Source organism: Ictalurus furcatus, chromosome 16, assembly GCF_023375685.1.
Source record: "Ictalurus furcatus strain D&B chromosome 16, Billie_1.0, whole genome shotgun sequence".
Classification (NCBI taxonomy): Eukaryota; Metazoa; Chordata; class Actinopteri; order Siluriformes; family Ictaluridae; genus Ictalurus; species Ictalurus furcatus.
In genome coordinates this window covers 2,970,446-2,991,277 of record NC_071270.1, presented here as the reverse complement: position 1 = coordinate 2,991,277, position 20,832 = coordinate 2,970,446, and the positions used below count along the sequence as shown (strand labels likewise).

The 20,832-nt window shown below is 38.2% G+C and overlaps 2 protein-coding genes across 2 annotated transcripts; one reads left to right on the top strand and one right to left on the bottom strand.

Moving 5' to 3' along the window:
- Positions 1-520: 520 nt before the first annotated feature.
- Positions 521-2,588, top strand: rps25 (ribosomal protein S25). Its single transcript, XM_053646136.1, has 5 exons — positions 521-624; positions 1,333-1,425; positions 1,688-1,871; positions 2,300-2,398; positions 2,532-2,588. Exons 1-4 carry the CDS (start codon positions 622-624, stop codon positions 2,392-2,394), a joined length of 375 nt encoding a protein of 124 aa, XP_053502111.1. The 5' UTR covers positions 521-621; the 3' UTR covers positions 2,395-2,398; positions 2,532-2,588.
- Positions 2,589-11,694: 9,106 nt separating this feature from the next.
- si:ch73-1a9.3 (non-histone chromosomal protein HMG-like) lies at positions 11,695-14,869 on the bottom strand. The gene is made up of 6 exons (XM_053646084.1): positions 14,596-14,869; positions 13,273-13,299; positions 13,134-13,163; positions 12,969-13,010; positions 12,749-12,862; positions 11,695-12,637 (listed from the first exon to the last, which is right to left on the bottom strand). Exons 1-6 carry the CDS (start codon positions 14,611-14,613, stop codon positions 12,590-12,592), a joined length of 279 nt encoding a protein of 92 aa, XP_053502059.1. The 5' UTR covers positions 14,614-14,869; the 3' UTR covers positions 11,695-12,589.
- Between the last annotated feature and the right edge of the window lie 5,963 nt (positions 14,870-20,832).

Here is a 20,832-nt window from a genome sequence, read left to right as displayed (position 1 = left end):
TTTTATGGTTTCACAATTTCTGCCAGGGGGAAAACTTGCAAAACATATAGTATTTTTCATACTGTCATTTTATTTTATTTCCGACTTCTTATCTCAGACAAATGACCTCTAAATTTTGCCATGTTATCTCAAAATTCTGACTTATTACCTTAAAATTGTAACTTGACTACAACTTGAAAAAAAATGGCCTCAAATAATTATTTATAACCATATAACAAAAGGATATTCCAACAGACTTTTCTGTAAAAGTCTTTCTCTTCATTACAGTGAAGCAAATATTTAAATCCTAACATTATCAAAAGAATATGGTTTTTTTTGTTTAGTTTATTTTGTTAAGTATACAAATTTATGCAAGTTTAATTAGACAGTGCTTCGTTTGCATAAATACATATATTTGTTTCAATAAAATTTACAATACTTGTAAGACTATCAGCAATCCATTTTTTTAATGACCCTTTTCACCTGTAGTGTCTTGCTTTACGAAATCCAGAAGGTGGCGATAATGAGTTAGAACACCATAACTCCTTAGCATTCACCGAAAGCCGAAGAAGCGCGTGGACAAAGCGGACGTGGATTTTTTTCAGCTTCCTTTCTCTCGCGCAGCTCGCCGAAAGCTTCATCATGGTGTGTACCTGAGCTGAAACGACCCAAAAAATAATGTATTTAAGTAGCAAGTCAAAGCGTGTAGCCAAAGATGAGTGATCGATGAGGATGAAAATAGTCGCGAAGAACAGTAAAAGAAGTGTCGCGTTCAAATTGTAACGCTTTTAATCGAATATTTCGTCCGTGCGAGGTGCGGTTAGCATTTAAGCTAGCGAGTTGGGGCTCGCGAAGCGTGCACGCGGCCCGTGCTGGAAAACCAGTGCGCGCGTGGAAAAACATATTTAATGACTGATATTCTATTCATAATGTGTGTGGTTTATTTTATTTTAGGGTTGTGTTACATAACCCTGGCCCTTTAGTGTCTTTACAATGTACACACGGTAGAGTTTGGTGCTTTAACACACTCGTTAGAAGTGTGTTTCTAATATAGTGTTATTAGGGAACACAATAAGTTTTCTATTTTTTGTTGCTATTTATTTTAGACGATAATTCTTTCATTTACATTTCTTTCATCTTGTATTTAACATTAACTAAGGCTACCAAGCAGTAGATGTCTGGGAAAACATCTGAAAGTTGTTAATTGATGTGTGTTTTTCAGCACCATGTTTTCCATTTTAGGATTTTTAGACATTTGACTTCAGGTGTACTTGCTTTTAGTGAAGCCCAATTTTATTTTGCTTTATTTTGGACTATAAGTCATTAAATGACGTTTCTTTGATCTGTGTCTAGCCACCCAAGGACAGCAAGCAGAAGAAGGATACGTCCAAGGCCAAAAAGGACAAGGATCCCGTCAATAAATCCGGAGGCAAAGCAAAAAAGAAGGTAATATTACCTTTCTTAGTGTTTATTCTAACTCTAATTTTGCTCCGGATGAATTTCTGAAGTTCGATTCCACGGTGTAAAGATGTGCACACGGTCTTCTAGATGTATGATTACTGCTGTTGTAATCATAAAAACTGTCCCGGCCTCTTATTGCTCACACCGAACATCTCTTCGATCCGCTTAATGGTTCTTCCTCACTTCTGGCTTGTTTGTATCTCCGTAAAGCCGCTTTGTGTTTCTCTCTCCCCTTTGTCTGGAGCAGAAGTGGTCCAAAGGAAAGGTGAGGGACAAGCTCAACAACCTGGTCCTCTTCGACAAGGCGACTTACGACAAGCTGTACAAAGAGGTCCCTAACTACAAGCTCATCACCCCGGCCGTGGTGTCCGAGAGACTGAAGATCAGGGGCTCCCTGGCCAGGGCGGCCCTTCTCGAACTTCTCAGCAAAGGTACAGCGGGGTAGAACGCGATACGAGAGAGAGGGAGATGGTGTTAAACCGTTTGTTCGTGCAGAACAGGTTTCGTTTAAAAAAAACAACAAACCAGGCAGTATTCCTTCACATGTACAAACGTTTCTTTTCTGAAAATAAGTCGTTAAACCACGTTAATGCTGAGCAGACATTTAGACACGCCGCTCCGATGAAGCAGGTTTATTTATTTATCCAAAATACGGATTCTCAATATGACGAACACTATGGATGCGCTCAATCGTAAGTGGACATCACCTTTTAGCAAAAACAATCCAGTTGAAAGCTTTGTAGCTAGACAACTAGGTACCTTCTCCTGCTGTTGGTATAACGACCGACGTCAATATCCAACCAAATCTTGGTCCGTAAATTTGAAAACAACTTACCTCCCCCTCTTCCTCTATCTTTAGGTATGATCAAGCTTGTGTCAAAGCACAGGGCTCAGGTGATCTACACACGCAACACCAAGGGCACTGATGAGGGAGCACCAGAGAAAGAAGCGTAAAGAGGTGAACGTTTTAAAGATTCATGTCGTTTGGTGTGTGTTTTATTTATATATAACACACATTTTCGCATTATAATGTGCAGCTTGTTCTCCAGTTGTACTAATCCAGGTTTTTTTTGTTCTCCTTTCTTTTTCAGGTTGCTCTCTGGCTCATCCATGTGTTTTGTATAGTTAAATAAACAACAAAAAATTGATTTTTGGTCTTGTTTGAGTTTGTCAAGTTGTGTGTGAGTGTAAAAACTTTTGGCATGACCTTCGCCTTCATGTGAATGCGTGATAATCCGATTGGTTATCATTTTTAATCCTGTTGGGTTTAATTGTGTTGGTTGTAGAGAAAACCTCACTTACCACCTACCAGTCTGATTACAAGGTCCGAATCTGAGCACAATTTATTTTATATACCTCTGGTTCGGCTTGCTTGTGTGTGTTGGGTTGTTTTTTTTCCTCACTGCGTATAATTAAAATAAACCAAGAGGCAAAACAAATTGTTTGAGGTGCATGTAGAATTGAAGACACACATGTAAAACACTTATTGCTCAGAAATACTGGTAGTTAAAACTTGTCTTAAAAATCAGCTGAGCACATACAACGCAGAGGCAGCACTAAATAGTTATATTAACAGTAGGGGATGTAAACATCCAATCATTACACACCTAATTAAAAAAATAGTTTCAAGCTGCATAAAATGTTTTTAGTGTTTTTTTTTCTCCTTCGTCTGTCGTTTTGACTTAGTTTAGCAGCTCACATCTACAATAAAGTGCTATGGCCCTTGTATCGATTCAGAATTTAAAAAAAAAAAAAACAGCGCTAGAGTCTGATTGAGTGCTCTTAAGTGGTCTCGGACCTGCCTGAAGAACATCATGGAGATTAGACTAACCCTTGCACCATTGGAGGTGTTTCGGACACTTAAATTTGCAAGAAAAAGTTTGTGTACCCTTTGGTGTTACCTGAGTGTTTGCACTGATGACTTGTAAAATGTGCTCTGATCTTCTCCATGTCACAATTACAGACCAAGACAGTGTGACTAAACTAATAAAACATATGTACAGTAGTAGTATTCGGGTTTCTACTGAGCATATTGAATAATCATTCACAGTGCCGGATGGGAAAAGTAAGTGATCTGTGTTAACAGCTTCTTTTCTCAAGAACTTCTCAGAGTTCTTACTTTGAAGCAAGAAGATGAGTTTCCCTTTAAATTAAGACAGTCTGGACAAGTCTGCTCTCAAAAGCAGCTAATTAGTGTGAAAAAGCTTCAAAGGAATTTCTAAAGCTAAGTCGATTAGCTATAAGACAAATTGTGTACAAATGGAGGAAGTTCAGGACGGTTTCTTCTCTCAGTCGGAGCGGGTGTCCTGCAGGGTTCACTTACTTTATCCAGGCTGTGTTGTGAATAATTACTCTGTGCTCAATAAAGATTTGAGAAGTACTACTGTTTGTGTGTTATTTGTGTGTTTGTATGTGGTGATGCAGTCTTTTGAGCTTGTTGATAAAGTGAAGTGCTGATTTAATTGCTGTAATATTTCACCAGTTCTAATAAGACTGGTTTGTAGATAAATCTAATATATTTTTAAATATACCTTTTTTCATCTGGAAACGATAAACAGTAGCAACTTTTGGACAGCCATGAAAGTGTTGCAGTGATGGAGGGCACTTGACCCTACAGCTGTGTCCATTTCGATACGGACTCCATTTCCCAGAGTGCTTTGCACAATCCGGAAGCCACATGGAGTTCAAGCAAGCCCTGCACCTCCAAACAGCTTCTGCAGATAAAGACATGTCATAATCACAACGTTACGTCTTAATATTCCGTAGTAAATAAATGAAATAGTATGTTCTGTTCTGAAAGACGAAATAAACACAGTTAACGCGTTATTTTCTTGCAAACAGCCGTGTCGTTTCTTTGGCGCATGCGCAGTGAACGCTGCCTTGCCACGACAGGACACAATGCAGTGACTTGTTCTAATTTTGTTCTTCATGGATGTTTAAACGCCTTACTGAAACATAATTTTAAAATATATATATATATATATAGTTTGCAATATCCAGCTAGATAGCATAAATGGCGAATGAAAATGTTAAGCTGCCAAGACATATTAGGCATGCTAACGCTAGGTGGCGAAATCGCTTCCGGTAAAGTTTTTATTTTATTTTATTTTATTTTATTTTATCCTACATCATGAGTGCAGTACATAGGAAAATATAAAAAGAACAGAATATACATATATGAATTTTTTTCTTTTCAAGCAAGATTGATTTTTTAGTGTGTTTACAATAAGTACTTCCTGGTTCCAAGTATAACAAAAATAGGGTACGATTCATTACAGCACTTTCTCCAAAATGAGAAGGAAAAAAAGCAGTAGCTGTAAGCCAGAATGTGGACAAATTAAAATGTTATCGATTTAACTATTATACAGTTCTCGTTTACATGTTATTATGATTCGAGAAAACAGTGGAAACATCTCTGAACGGTTGAAGAAAGTTTGCACTGTTTAACAGGTCGTAATGGAGGTTTTCAATAACTACACTAAAATGCTTCAAGACTCGTATTATTTTTTTTGCATTAATATGTAAATCCATGTAACATCTTATTCTCCACATCATTTTCCATGAATCATCATTTTTAGGTTATTAAAATGTCCATTTTAGTGTCACACAACATTCACTCAACCCTGTGGCATGAACACATTCAACCTGATGGAATATTTTACACCGATCAGCCATAACATTAAAACCACTGAAAGGTGCAGAGAATAAAGTTGATTCTCTCGTTACAGTGGCACCTGTCAAGGTGGTGGGATATATTAGGCAGCAAGAGAACAGTCAGGTCTTGAAGTTGATGTGTCGGAAGCAGGAAAAATGGGCAAGCGTAAGGATCTGAGTGACTTTGATAAGGGCCAAATTGTGATGGTTAGATGACCGGGTCAGAGCATTTCCAAAATGGCAGGTCTCGTAGGGTGTTCCCAGTATGCAGTGGTTAGTACCTACCAAAAGTGGTGAACCGGCGACAGGGGGGGCCCTGTCCACCATCGAAAGCACCTACAGTGGACAAGTGAGCATCGGAACGTGAAGAAGGTGGCCGGGTCCATGTGCGTCGCTTACCTGGGGAGAAGATGGCACCAGGATTCAATATGGGAAGAAGGCAAGCTGGCGGAGGAAGTGTGATACACTGGGCAATGTTCTGCTGGGAAACCTTGGGTTCTGCCATTCATGTGGATGTTACTTTGACAAGTACCACCTACCTCAACAATTTGGTGTGCCCATCCCTCCCACTAGTATGTTTTCTCTTTATCACTCTCAGACAACCACACACACACACACAATCAATTCCTAATGTAATGTAATGTAAAGATATAAGATGTAATTATTAATATAAAAAAAAGGGGGGCTAAATTCAGAAGTCTGTATTTTTAATGTGTTTTAAAGACATCTTGCAAAAGGGGGGCCTCAGTCAAATGTTAATGCCATTTGGGGGGACCTTGCCCTGGAAAAGTTTGGGAACCCCTGTTCTAACCTATGCAGGTAGTTGTCGAGCTTTATGTTTTATGTATACATGGGTGTGTTTGTGTCATTACTAGGCCTTTCATTTTGTATGGGACAGTCTTGGGTGGAAAAAGGTAAATACACGTATAGGGTGTTAAAACTTGGTGAACCAGTTATTTTCAGTCCTGATGTTAAAGTAAAGAAAGAAATAAACAACAGTTCATAAGTATATTTATGAAGGGATTACACTGATGGACACTGAACTGATATTCACTCCACAGGTGTCACATCACTACACTACACTAAACCAGCTGTTTCAGTGAACCTCATTTCATTAACCGGTAAACTAAATCATTATTATTAGTAGTATTAATATTGATCTAGAAGTAATTGTATGAGGAAAGCAACTATGACATAGAACATTAGTTTAAATATCTCAGGTAGTGTTTCCAATATTACATATCTGTGAGTTTGCTTTCAGTATGTGGTGTGACCTCCTTGTGCAACAATAACTGCAATAAATTGTTTCCGGTAACTGTTGATCAGTCCTGCACGTCGGCTTGGAGGAATTTTAGCCCGTTCTTCAGTGGGATGTGGGATGTTGGTGGGTTTCCTCACATGAACATGAAGATCGTGAGTCCAAATCACAATACTACCAACCTGCCACTGTTGGGCCCTCGAACAAGGCCCTTAACCCTCAACTTCTCAGTTGTGTAAAAGTAGATAAGTCGCTCTAGGTAAGGGCGTCTGCTGAATGCCATAAATGTAAATGTAACTGCTTGTTTCAGGTCCTTCCACAACATTTCTATTGGATTAAGGTCAGGATTTTGACTTGGTCATTCCAAAACATTTTACACTTTACTCTTCTTTAACCGTTAACCATGATACTACCACCACCATGTTTCACGGATGGGATAAGGTTCTTATGCTGGAATACAGTGTTTTCCTTTCTCCAAACATAACGCTTCATTTAAACTAAAAATTCTATTTGTCTCATCCATTCACAAAACACTTCTCCAATAGCCGTCTGGCTTGTCTATGCAATTTTTAGCAAATGCAGCAGTGTTCTTTTTGGAAAGCAGTGGTTTTCTCCATGCAACCCTGCCATGCACACCATTGTTGTTCAGTGTTCTCCTGATGGTTGACTCATGAACATTAACATTAGCCAATGTGAGAGAGACCTTTAGTTGCTTAGAAGTTACCCCGGGTTCCTTTGTGACCTAACAGATCATTACACGTCTTGCTCTTGGAGTGATCTTTGTTGGTCTCCACTCCTGGGGAGGGGAACAATGATGTTGAATTTCTTACATTTGTACACAATCTGTCTGACTGTGGATTGGTGGCGTCCAAACTCTTTAGAGATGGTTTTGTAAGCTTTTCCTGCCTTATGAGCATCTTTTTCTGAGGTCCTCAGAAATCTCCTTTGTTCATGCGATGATACACTTCCACAAACGTGTGTAATAAAAATCAGACATTGGCTGATCTGACAGGACGCTCACTCAGACCTGATTGAAATCACCTGACCTTCAAATGAACTGCCAATCCTAGAGGTTCACATACTTTTACCACTCACCGATAAGTATAATATTGGGTTCGGGTTCTCGTTGTCATTTTAGGACTTGTGTGAAAATTTGATGATGTTTTAGGTCACATTTATGCAGAAATATAGAAAATTCTAAAGGCTTCACAAACTTTCAAGACCCACCGTATTTACAATGACATTATTACACACATCATTCAAATTCAACTACAAAACATCTGTTTGCATTTTCTGGAACAGCAGCTGCCAAATTTAAAACACAAAGTTAATTTGACATTTCATTTTCAATGCCTAAACTAGTACGAGTCTGCCATATTGCAAAACTAACAGCAAAATTTGCGATTGCACTTTTTCACCCCTACACTACAAAAATAAAATACCTTTGCAATCCTGTTTGCATCTGAATTTTCACTGTCAACAAGGTAGACCTGTCAATCAAACCTTGTCAGAAATGCAATGTCAAATACAGTGAATATATAAAGTGTAGCTACACATCCCTGTTAAAATGGCAGGTTTTTGTGAAAAAAGAAACCAAAATAAATCATATCAGATCTTTTTCCACCTTTATTGTAATACATCATCCAACAAAATTCAAGTGATAGAGTTTTGGCAGGCCTAATACGTAGGTCTGTTTGCCCTGGATATACTTGGTATTGTACTATTCCACTCTTCTGGGAAGGCTTTCCACTAGATTTTGGAGCGTGGTTGTGGGGATTTGTGATCATTCAGCTACAGGAGCATTAGTGAGGTCGGACACTGATGTTGGCGAGGAGGCCTGGGGTGCAGTCAGTGTTCCCGTTCATCCCAAAGGTGTTCAGTGGGGTTGAGGTCAGGGCTCTGTGCAGGACACTCGATTTCTTCCACCCCAACTTTAACATGCCATGTCTTCATGGAGCTCGCTTTGTGCACAGGGGTGTCATCATGCTGGAACAGGTTTGGACCTCTTAGTTCCAATGAAGAGAAACAGTAATGCTAGAGCATACAAAGACATTCTGTACTATTCTGTGCTTCCTACTCTAGGGCAACAGTTTGGCGGTAAGAACCACATATGGGTGTGATGGTCAGGGGTCCACATACTTTTGGCCATAGAATGTAACTGACTCAGATTGGCCAAATGGCTAAATCTGACTCATTTACATCATAAATTCTGATGTTGATTAATGTGTATTTACCTCGTTAAATAAAATTTAAAAAGTTATTTTTTTTATTTCTATTTGTTCTTACAACCTTTTGACTTACCTTCTTTATTTCTACTATAATCCAAAATTAAAGCAACTCAAAACAACCAATGCGGCTGGTTACCGAACACATGTGGGTCTTGTGTTTTTCAGAAAGACCAAAAATGTTAAACTTGTAATTGTTGTGTCGCAACACGAGACAAAGGATTTACACATCCGAGTCTTACATATTTCCAAGGACATGGTAAGCATTTTGTCTGTTTTGGAAGCAGCACTCAAGATGAGGGTTAGACCTGGGGCCAGCATCTGGGCTAGATTAAGACGACCGTCATGGGAAACTGTAGCTAAGAGAAGGTTCGGAAATATTCTGTGCTAATGATCGAATGGGTGAGTGGTATTGGTGAAACATCATTCGTGTCAAGTGTCAGTGTCAAATTAATAATCTTGCCCTGTAAATGCATGCCGACACCTCGTAAACATCCACCTCAAACCACATCCAGTTCTTCAGCGATGTCACATAAACCAGGTGAACGATCACAACCACTTTTTTTTATCTCTGGGCAGTTTGGTGTGACTCCACCCCCTTTAGGCCCCACCTCTCAAAGTTTGATGGTGGAATTGTAGAGGAAATCTCTGCAAAAAAAATTATAGTTCTATACACACACACTGTCTGGACAAAAGTATGTGTATACCTGACCATAACACCCATTATGTGGTTCTTCCCCAAACTGTTGGTAATATACAGTTGTCTAGAATGTCTTTGTATGCTGTAGCATTAAGATTTCCTTTCACTGGAACCAAAAGGCCCAAACCTGTTCCAGCATGACGACGCCCCTGTGCACAAAGCGAGCACCATGAAGACATGGCGTGTTAAGGTTGGAGTGGAAGAACTCGAGTGTCCTGTACAGAGCCCTGACGTCAATCCAACTAAAACACCTTTGGGATGAACTGGAACACCGACTTCGCACCAGGTTTTCTTCCCAGAAATCAGTGCCTGACCTTTTGTGCTCTTGTGGCTGAATGAACTCAAAAGCCCCACAGCCACGCTCCAAAATCTAGTGGAAATCCTTCTCAGAAGGATTTCTCAATATTAATGCCCATGGTTTTGGAATGGGATGTTCAAGACTCAGGTGTCCACATACTTTTGGCCATATAGTAAATGGTGAATAAAATGGTGAATTTTATTTAATTTTTTGATTATTCATCCTGTACTCTTCCAATTTGAATTCAATAACACGATCCCACCAGAGTGCAATTCATTGTAAAACATTGTATTTAAGAAGAATATTTTTTGTGACATAAACATCTCATTACTCGTTAGCTATATGAGCCTTAACTTAAGAAACAAACTTCAGACACTGAACATTTCTTTACCGATTGCTAAATGAATTCAGTTCTCCTTCTTGGTTAAGATAATTGTAACTTTACAATACTTTTTGAACTTATCTGGAGCCAGATACTGCGCTTAAAGAATGAATGGCTTATCACGCATTGATTTTTCTACTGTAGACTATGGGCAAAGTTCAAAGAGACAGCTGTTCACATCCACAACTCACCAAAGTCGCGTAAAATCTCTTAATCGCACATGCAACCCCCATTCTTATAATCCTGCTTACTAACCACACGCCAGGACTTATTCCACTGTAATAACACAGCGAGTGCAAACTATAATCACGTGCCATAAAAATGCACTCTTTCATTACAAACTGGCATTCACGAGATGATTTTAAAATAATTCAAAAACAATTTCGTGCAATTGCGATTTCGCCAATTCGAGTAGTTTTCCGCAAAAAAAATACCCCCACAGGATAGTCAAAAAATTTTCAAAAAAGCCGTAGCAAAATCAAACAATTTTGGCCATTACAGTCACAAAAAAACTCTGCAAAATCCTATACGGACCGAATTATATGGAGCATCTGCCATACAAGTCCCTATAAATTATTATATTACTATAGAAATTATAATATATTACAACCCCAATTCCGAAAAAGTTGGGACAGCATGGAAAATGCAAAAAAAACAAACAAAAAGTCATTGGAAAATTCAATTCACCCTGTACTATATTGAAAACACATTATTTGATGGTTTACTTTGTGAATTGAATTTATTTTTGAAAATATACACTCATTTCTAATCTCTGAAACTCAAAAAAAAAAAAAAACGTTTGGACAGTCGCTTTCAGAAGTGGTTTTTGGCCTTGCCCTTTACGCACCGAGATTTAACCGGATTCCTTGAATCTTTTAATTATATTGTGCACTGCAGTTGGTGAAATGCCCCAAATCCTAACGATTTGTCTTCGGAGAATGTGTTGGATTATTCACCGACGCACCAGTTGTCAGATTGGCGAGCCTCGACCCGTCCTTGCTCTTGAAGGACTAGTCTTTTTTTTTGGAGGCTCCATGTATATACAATGATTAGACGATTGCCTCACCTGTTTCACATCACCTTCTTATTTCAACTCGTCACATCGCTATTAGTCCTAAATTGCCCCTGTCCCAACTTTTTTGGAATGTTTTGCATGCATCAATAAACATTTATCTTCAAAAAACTATGCAGTTGAGTAGGTAAAACATCAAATACCTTGTCTTTATATGTTTTTGGTTAAAATATTACTATTACTATTATTAAATATCCTCATTTCTTTAAAGGGATACATAATAGTTCTCTGTAATCTTACATTTTTCCAGATTTTTTTTTTTTTTTTTGGACAGAAGACAAACGTTTATATAGAAAACAGAATTTATTAAAGAATTTGCTCTGTACTTGAGCGATTTTATGTGTTGAAAAATGAAGTCTACAAGCAAGTAAACAAATGAGGGTTAAGCAGTGGGCTCTCTCAGTCCTGGGATTTGAACTTTTAAGCTGTTATTTTTTTTTAAAGTTAAAGCTTTAGACACAATGCCGTGAACCAACATGATGTTAAACTAGTTACGATCAAGTAACTGTAATATTAACTTTTACTACAGTCTTTTACGTTACATATAGAAGTATTACAGGTGTGTATCATATACCAGCGAGGCGGCGCTGAATCGAATCATTATATACTGAACAACGTAGTTGTGAACCCAAAGTGGATGAACATAAAAGCGGGAGAAACAGGTCTCACAAACAATTTTTATTGGCTCGCTTTAATCAAACAATACACAGAGATACATCTATAAACAATGAGCTGAAAGAAACTGTACATTTGTAGTTGCACATGTATATTGCTACTGCTGGTACTAGTGCTGTACAGTTTTGCCAGATCTTACACTCGATCATTAGACCCGGCCTGAAAAGGTTGGCAAGCTTTAACACGCCGATGCATTTTTAGCTTTGCCAAGGATTCAGTCTTGACCACATCTGGACAAGGTACCATTACACGCTGCGTATAAAGTCGAAGATCGTTTCACAGCTGCTATATAGATCTATTGTGGTGCTATCACAGGAAAGACAACGAAACACGTGATGATACACAGGCCTGACATGGAGAGCTCCAGTACTACAAAGTAGGTTTATTAAGCAGAATCGGTACAAGAATTAACATACAGTACACAGCTTACAAACGTTCTAAGTAATCTGCCTCATTATAAACAAGAAAACGATGAGTGATTCGCACCCCTCCCCGCCGCGCACGCATACATAACAGGTTACACACATTCAAACAACAACAACAACAAAAAAAAAAATCCCTCATTGAGCCAATGGAATGTTAGTCATTTGGGCAAGTTGTCCGACTGTCTTTGTAATCGCCATGCGCAATGTGTTTGTGTGTGCGCGCACCAATGGCGTAACTCCTTCCCACTTTGAAAAGAGGAACTGACAGACAATAACTGTTCTGGATGTAGAAATGTGGGATGGGATGAAATCCCCCTCGAAACGCATTGTAGCTTTCATAAAAAATGTGTCTCTACAATCAAACTACTAAAAAAACTGCCTTTAGAAAATAGTAGATAAAAATATTCCCCTGAATTGTACAAGAAGAGAGGTACAGGGAGCACTGGTTCGAGACAAGACGTTATTCTGCTTCGTCGTCCTTCTTCTCCGTCTCTTCTGTTGCTGGTGCCTGAAAAGATCAAAAATACACACAATTTACATCTGATTCTTTTCGGGTTTTTTTTTTTTTAAATACAAAAGGCAGATATTCTTATCAAATATCACAGGCCCGAAGGCGTACCTCATCGTCATCCTTTGCCTCGCCGTTCTCAGCAGGGACTTCCTCTTTCTTCTCCTCGTCCTTGGGCTTGTCTTCCTTGGGCTCCTTAGTCTTTTTGGGTTTGGCAGGTGCCTTCTACAAAGAACATGTCATTACCGATTAATAAACTATCAATCTGAGTACTTTAACAAGGAAGTAAAACAAACCGACAGGCTTGTTTATTTTTTTTGTGTGTGTTTACCTTTGCCTTTGGCTTCGGCTCAGCCTTAGGAGGTGCCGGTTTCTGAAAATTAAATAAAATCATGCGGTTTTTGGTTAAAAAAACAAACAAACAAACAAACAAAAAAAACAGTTATTTGTACAAACTAAATGTGTTGGGTTCATTGCTCATCGGGCGGTTACTTACGTTTACCAATCTCGCCGATCTCCTTTTGGGCTGAAAAAACACACACAAAAAAAAAAACATTAAAGGAACGTGTGAATTTGTGTCGTCACAAATTTAGTAGTGAAAACAGTGTTCATCTTACGATTCAAAACAAACTTACCTCACTGGCTTCGGTGTCATTGTTCGCCTGAAAAACAAATAAATTTCCATCAGTTTAAATGGAGAAAAACAAGATGTTATACTTCTTGAAAGAAGAATAGAAACAAGAACTTTAATGGCAACTCAATGGTGCTCAAACTGCAAACACCGCCCCACCCCCTTCATATGTATATATATATATATATATAAAAAACTAATGTTGATCTCAAAAGCCCGCCATTTTCTTGCCGCTCTGTGCTGATTGGCTGCCCGTGTGCGCACGAGGGAGAAGGAGGGAACTATGAACCCCGCCTCCCTTCCACACTAATCTATTCAGCAACGTTGACGATTTAATTAAAGATATACGATTAAAATGGCGTTTTGATACCGATTCTGATCCCCCCCTTGCTTTTCATTGTTGCCAGGACATACTCTGATAGTTTGGGGTCGTTATAAAGGAAAGGAAAAGGCCAGAAAACGACAAGAGTCGCTGCGGTGTGCGAGATTCGCCATTTTTACAACCACAGATTTGCACGAATTCACAGCTATGGCGACGAACGTGTATCGTCTATAAGCACACGAATACATTTATACAAGTAGAATTGACTTCCAGAGAGACACACGCGTTTGTTTTATTTTTAATGTGTTTTTCGAGAAAAAGAAAAAAACCCAAACAAAAAGCGGTCGAAGGGATCATACCAGAGAGCATTGAGCTTTTCTTGGAGGAGCATTTCCATACAAGACCGTTTTCCAAAACAAGGATCGAGGTTTTTTTTTTTTTTTGCATTTAAAACCCCAAAACACATACAAAAAGATCCGTATACGTTCGAAAAAGCAGAACGACCTACAATACATGTAATTATATTTATTTATTTTAAACGTGCATTTAGCTTATGAGGTTATGGAGAGGGAAGAATAAGTGAAAAGTAGAGATCGCCTCAGTTACACCCCTTTGTCTAGCTCCATGTATCCAGGGCTACTTCGTCCATTTGTAAACAGTGAGCATGAAAATAACCTGCTTCAGAAAAAACAAAACCACCTTCATGCACTTAACTGAAACAGAAATGCACGCGCTCGTGCAACGCGTTAAAGAAGGAAAACCCAAGTCCGTGCACACCGAAATGAAGCGCGTGGCAAAATCAAAACATATATATATATATTTTTTCTTTTTAAACGTGCAACAAAAACGAATGCACACTGCAAACTTAACGCGAGCAAAGCAAAAACAGAGATATAACTCTCGAATGCATGTTTTAAAAGCAATGCATTACGGCACGTTTTGCACATTTACACCGATTAAAAGACAGATCAAAGAGAATTCCAAGTATCACACACAAGTACTTACTTTGCTCCTTTTGGGCATGGCTGCTTTTGAGGTGTTAAAAAACACACACACAAAAAAAATAAAAAATAAAACCAGGAATAAGATATAAGGAGAGGGGGAAAGTAAGCAAGGCAAAGAGACTAAAAATAGCTAACAACAGTGCTTAGTTAGCTCGATAAAAAGACACACAGGTTTCAGCGCAGGAAGACGTTAACGTCCCATCGAAACACAAACTAGCTAAAACCGGATTGGATTCTCCCCCCTTTCCCCCCTCCCTCCCCTCCTGTTCACTTCATCATCACAGCACCGAGCTACTGACCACGCCTCCTGCCCGCCTCGCGCACTCACCCGATTGGTGCTCGAAGCCGAACGCGACGCCCCTCTCCGCCTCGCGTGCGTGCTGATTGGCTCCCCAGGGCGACAATGCGATTTCAAATCATAGCAACGTACCTGTGTGGGTGCTCGCGTGTGCCAATCACTGGAGTGGTATTTGTTTCAGCAGTGAGTCGTGTGTTTAAAAAAAAAATACAAATACAAATCTGTTTGTGTCGAATTGATATATTTATATATGTTTTTTTTAAATTGTATAAATTTTAACATTTTAATAATATGTAGTTTAAGTATGTATTAAGTGTCTAACGTGTATGAAGTCGGGGTTAAAAATGACCACAAAGGTGACAGAGGAGTGCAGGCGAGTTGTGTTGAGCTGCTGGGACCAAAATGGCGACCGTTTTGTGTGAAACAATTTACAGTCTCTCTCTCTCTCTCTTTTTTTTTTTTTTTTTTTTTAACCTCGTGTTATGTAATTGCCCATGTTATATATGAGGAAATGGCTCTACATGCCTTTGGCGTTGCTCTCGCTGTTCTTTTTTTTTTTTTTTTAATAGATGAAGTATGCTGGTTTCAGAAGACTTTTTTCCTCTTGAATAGAGAGAGAATTGTTGTACAAGATCCAAAATGGAGTCCCAACTAGTCCCAAAAAATATTCATAATAATTTCAGGCTCCGTTATGTAAACTATTTCACTGAATAATCATGGGTTTAAATCAAATAAATAAATAAATAAATAGTAATAGAATAAAAGTGTCTTTCCCCGTTTGTGGTGGATAAAATTTAATAAAAATGTTTCAGGTCAGTCTGAAGTGATGAAAGGGAATGAGGGACTAAATGTGTGTTTGCCTGATGTGTTAACTTTATAATTTCTGTCAAGCCTTCGTAAAGTAAAATAATATAAAACATCATAAAAACGATTGTAATTAATCAGTAACGACACATTAACTAGCAAACTGCATAATATATGTATAATGGCCGTTTGTTACAGTGCACACATTGATTTAAATGTGAATTCGGCCAAGAATTTACTGAGATCATCTCATACAGTGAGACAAGTAATAATCTTAAGACACCACTGTAATCGCAAAGTCTGACACTGGCTTTGGGTAGGAGGTCTTACATGCCAGTTGCTACGCATAACTTTGTTGGGTTGATCTAAAAAAATAAAAAAAAAACCCTCAAGAGACTTTCTTTAACCATAGACTTAAATCTGTAGAATTTCATGAGTTTTTGCTTAATGTAAGCCTTCAGCCTTAACTTAAATTTGAAGTCACACATGCTGATGGGCCCATAAACACAACCCAAACTTGTAGAAGGGAATTTTAGGAACAGTTTGACTACCGGGACATTGTGCTCCTCCCCTCCCCCACAACCCTCATATGGCTTTCTTTAGGCCCAACTTTCAGGCGGGAAAACATTGGCTCCTGTTGCTGTTTCCCTCAGCGGTGTGTATGCACACACACACACACACACACACACACACACACACACACACAGGATTGAGGATTGGGGGGGAGTGGGAGTGGCAGGTGGGTTTCAGATAACACAGTGAGCACAGGGGCCTCTCTGGCACAACAGCTGCCCACCACCATCCCCTCCATCTCCATGCCATGGAGGAAGAAATGAGGCTCAATTACAAACTGCAACACTTGCATGCATGTGCGGCTTGAATGCACGCACACTGCAATGTTCATATGCCGTCCACAATAAAGAAAGTGTGCTAAGAATTCTGTACTTCTATCTGTACAGGGTTGTAATTCCATGTTTCTTCCATTGTCTGAGACGCTGAACACACAAGCAGCCATCTTTAAAGAAAAGCGGGCTTTTTATGGCTTTTAAATTTACACTGAGTTGCATTCAGGTTGTATGGAGCAAGTTCCCATTTCTCTGGTATTTCCGAACGTGGGGTATATTTACTTTTTATATTTATGAACGCTTCTCACTTGACAGCATTTTAGTGCAATTTATGTTAGCCCTGGCAATCAGTATATCAATCTACAGGGTGTCCCAAATGTCTCTATACATATTGGAAATGAACACTTTTGAAGCAAAGTGTCTTCCAAAATTTTTCACATTTAGTTTATATTATATTCTGTTTTCGGATCGCTTTTAAGAATGGCTTTGACAAAAGAAGAACGTATTGAAATCGTTCACAACAAATTCAAAAAGACTGCACCGAGAAGTGGACGTCCATGAACATCCACTGATGAAGGCACAACCGACATGGTGCTAGCATACACAGTCCCCCATCTTAGCGTTGTCAGTTGATCAGTTAATACATGGTCTCCCATAAGTACTGACGCACTTTACTACACAAATGAGACGATGTTGAAGAAGCATGTTGAAGAAGATGTTGATTGAAATATTAATCCCCTGAGGTGACCTTCAGGTGTTTGCATAGCTTGACAAAGCCTGTTTGAGATGCTACATTTCCTCGACTCCAATGTTCACACTACATTGTTTTTAAGAAAGATAAACATCCTTTTAAAGATTTCATAAGGGAAGTCATTGCACAACCAAACACCACAAGTAAGCAACAACCAAATATGGTCAAGCTTTCATTACATCATCCCAATGATGTTTTGTTCCCCTATGTTGAAGCTTGAAAACAGGTCAAAAATGACATAATTCTATACAATAACTTCCCAACTCTGAGTTATGTAATGACTTCCCGTAGCATTCCTGATGAACCCTGATTGGATCAGCCGCCTGCTAAAGGTATTCGATTTAACAAGTGGAGGGGGTGAACTTCCATTTGAACACAATTCTCCTCCCACCACTATTTGCACATCTCACCTCTTCTATATGTTTATTCAGCCTGTTAGCATTCTGTTTTATTGCACCCCAGCACACCACAGTATAGGAAATAACACTTGCTACAAGAGAACACATGGGACGACTTCCCACATACGCTGATGGATCTGAGCCTCCTCAGAAAAGTATTGTTCTTTAGATCACAGATTTTCAACTTTTTGTATCCGAAGACATCTTTCACTGTTTGGCACGGGCCTCTTTATGCTCACATATGAAATGTATTTTTTATGAACATAATTCAAGTCAAATAATTCAAACTAGGCACATTAGACAAATATGTAGTATTTATTTCCTGGGGGGAAAAAAACTTTTGTATTTTTCATAAAGAAGGGAAAAGGAGAGAGGCCCAGGACGGAAAAAATGTTTAAAAAGGCTGCTATAACGTAAATGATAACAGGAACTAACTTGTTTCATGGATGTTCCACAACATTAAATGTAACTAAACTGACAAAAAAAAAAAATGACTGTCATTCTTTAATTCATTAAAAAAAATTTATCATTAGCAAATTGCCATGGTATAAGCTGAATAAAACAGTAATCAGCTTCGCAGTGTCTCATCATGTTTTAATCCTTACATGATCTATAGCTCCTATAAGAACTAGTTTACAGTGAGTTTAACCACCGTTATACATCATGTATAATAAAGTCATAGACTATACTATGTATAAAACACGTATTCAGTGAGATCGCTACATATAGCCTATGTAAATCTTTTATTTCCCATGAGTCGTTAAATTAATGATTGATCAGAAATGTGACCTTTTTTTTTGTCCGTGGTCACAATAAGGTTCATTCTTTACTTTTGACCTCGGTGTTGCTGGTGACAGATTAGATCAAAGAAGAGATTTGCCAGGGGGAGAAGAAGAGGTCATGTTTTGAGGGACTTGTAAAATAATTAATGGAAATTGTATTGTAAAATTTCATTTAGAGAATCCATTTAGAATGAAATATATTGCCAAAAATTATTCCAGCAATTTAACTGCAGTACTGTGCAATAGTCTTAGGCACATGTAAAGGAAATGCTGAAAGCAAACACTCCTTTATTTAATGAAATTAAATGTTTTATATATAAAACATTTACTGTATATAATATTATAACAATGTAATACTACAATACTATAAAGAGCAGTAAACAGCAAAATAAACAAAGTCAGTCTTTGGCATGACAACATTTTGCCTTTGAAAAAAAAAATAGTGTCTCAGGTACACTACATAGTTTTATGAGAACATTGGCTGGAAAGTTTTTCTAAGCATCATGGAGAACCTGCCACAGTTTTTCTAAAGACATTGCCACACTTGCTCCTGTTTTTGCAGCTATCATTATGTTTTCTGTCTGAAATGTAGTCCAATATGTAATATGTTACTTTCTTTACTGACAAAGGTTTTCCTGTAAAATAGTTTTTTTTTAAAAAAAAAAAAGAAAAAATAAAGCTTGTATAGCTAAAATGTTACCTTTTTTCAGCAAAAAAAAAACATCTATTATACACACTTTGTATTTAAAAGAACAAAAAAATAGGGTGCCTAAGACATGAGCACAGTACTTTACATTTAGAGAAACCATTTATACGCTTCTTAAGTCTATTTCTAGAAATTTGTATTAATTTTAAGCTTGAAATTATTCTCTTAGCCTAGAAGTTTACTTAGTATTTCAAGCATTTATTTCAAGAAATATGTTTTGAATGCACTCCTAAAGAATGTTCAGTTGCGATCGAATGGTTCAGTGCTTTTACAACATGGTGGCTTATTCAAAGAGCTTACTAACGAGTCAATAGAACCTAAAGGCCTGATTAAATATGATCTATGGTTAATTAGTCAACAGTTGGCTGACTTTTGTAGTCGAGTGTATTGATTCAGTACACACACAATAGGTGTGATTAAATCTAAACACAGAAGTCTAAACACAAAAAATAATTATAACGAGTCTTTGGGACAGAATTGATTGTATGTAGTGTAAAGGCCAGATGTAAGCATGTCATTAGGGGGATTCCCCTCCCCAACAATACAGTTGTCTATACGGCTTTTCTATAGGACTTCCTCAGCAACTCAATGCTGCTGTTGTGTTTGAGACAGCCATTTTAACTCTGTCCACTCCCACACCCTCAGGTTAAATGTCACAGCAGCCATCCATTAGGATATATGGTGCAGTGACATAGATTTTATAGTTTATCTATACACAACAAACACAGTGCAATATGGTAATAGGATATTTTACTGCTTCATTATACAGGCGTTTTTCAATAATGGCTTGAAGAAAATAAGAACATAAAGCCCATAGATCAGCACTTTACTTGGAGAGATCTTTTGTCTGGTTGTAAGTGTGGGTACCTCAGCCACTAGAGGGCAACAAATGCTAAGCCTTATTAGTATGGAAGTCCCACATATCATTTGTTTGGGCCTCATGCATAATATAAACGTTCTGCCTCTTACGTAACTGCTGCAAAGTCATAAAGGAACAGTTTGTCCAAAAATCCAATGTAGAAAATGTTCCCCTTTATTCTCAATGGCAATTATTCAACCAAGACAAGTTTGGCATCTGAATTTTCCTAGTTTAGTTTTGCGCTGGAGAAAGTATACTGCATCATAAATCTTTAAATAAATATTTTCCTCAAACCACATCCAATTCTTCTACGACTAATCCATAAATATGAAATAAAACTAAATGGAACCGCCATCTTGGACTTACTTCAGCCTGGTTTGGTATCACTCCGCTGACCATACACCCCCATCCCCACCCATACCCCCCCAGCCCCACCCCTCCACCCACCCCCATTACCACTCCACAGACCCTGACCCCAACGTTTGAAGGTAAAATTGCAGCAAAATGCAACGCAAATAATTATGTAGTTCTATTTTAAACATTAAAAATGGACTTATTTTAACAATGAATAATGGTTTTTTTTTTTTTTTTTGGGTGAGAGACTTCCATTATTGCTTAGCTACATTAGCCGTGTAGCTCTAAATGTGTGTAAATTTGAATTTTGAGATTTTAGACTGTACAACTGATGACTTACGGTCTTAGAATGCATAATGTGACGATTTAGGACGATTGCTATCAAAGACAGTTTGTCTAAAAGCTGCGGGAAGACATGAAACTCACAGGACAGCTACAGAT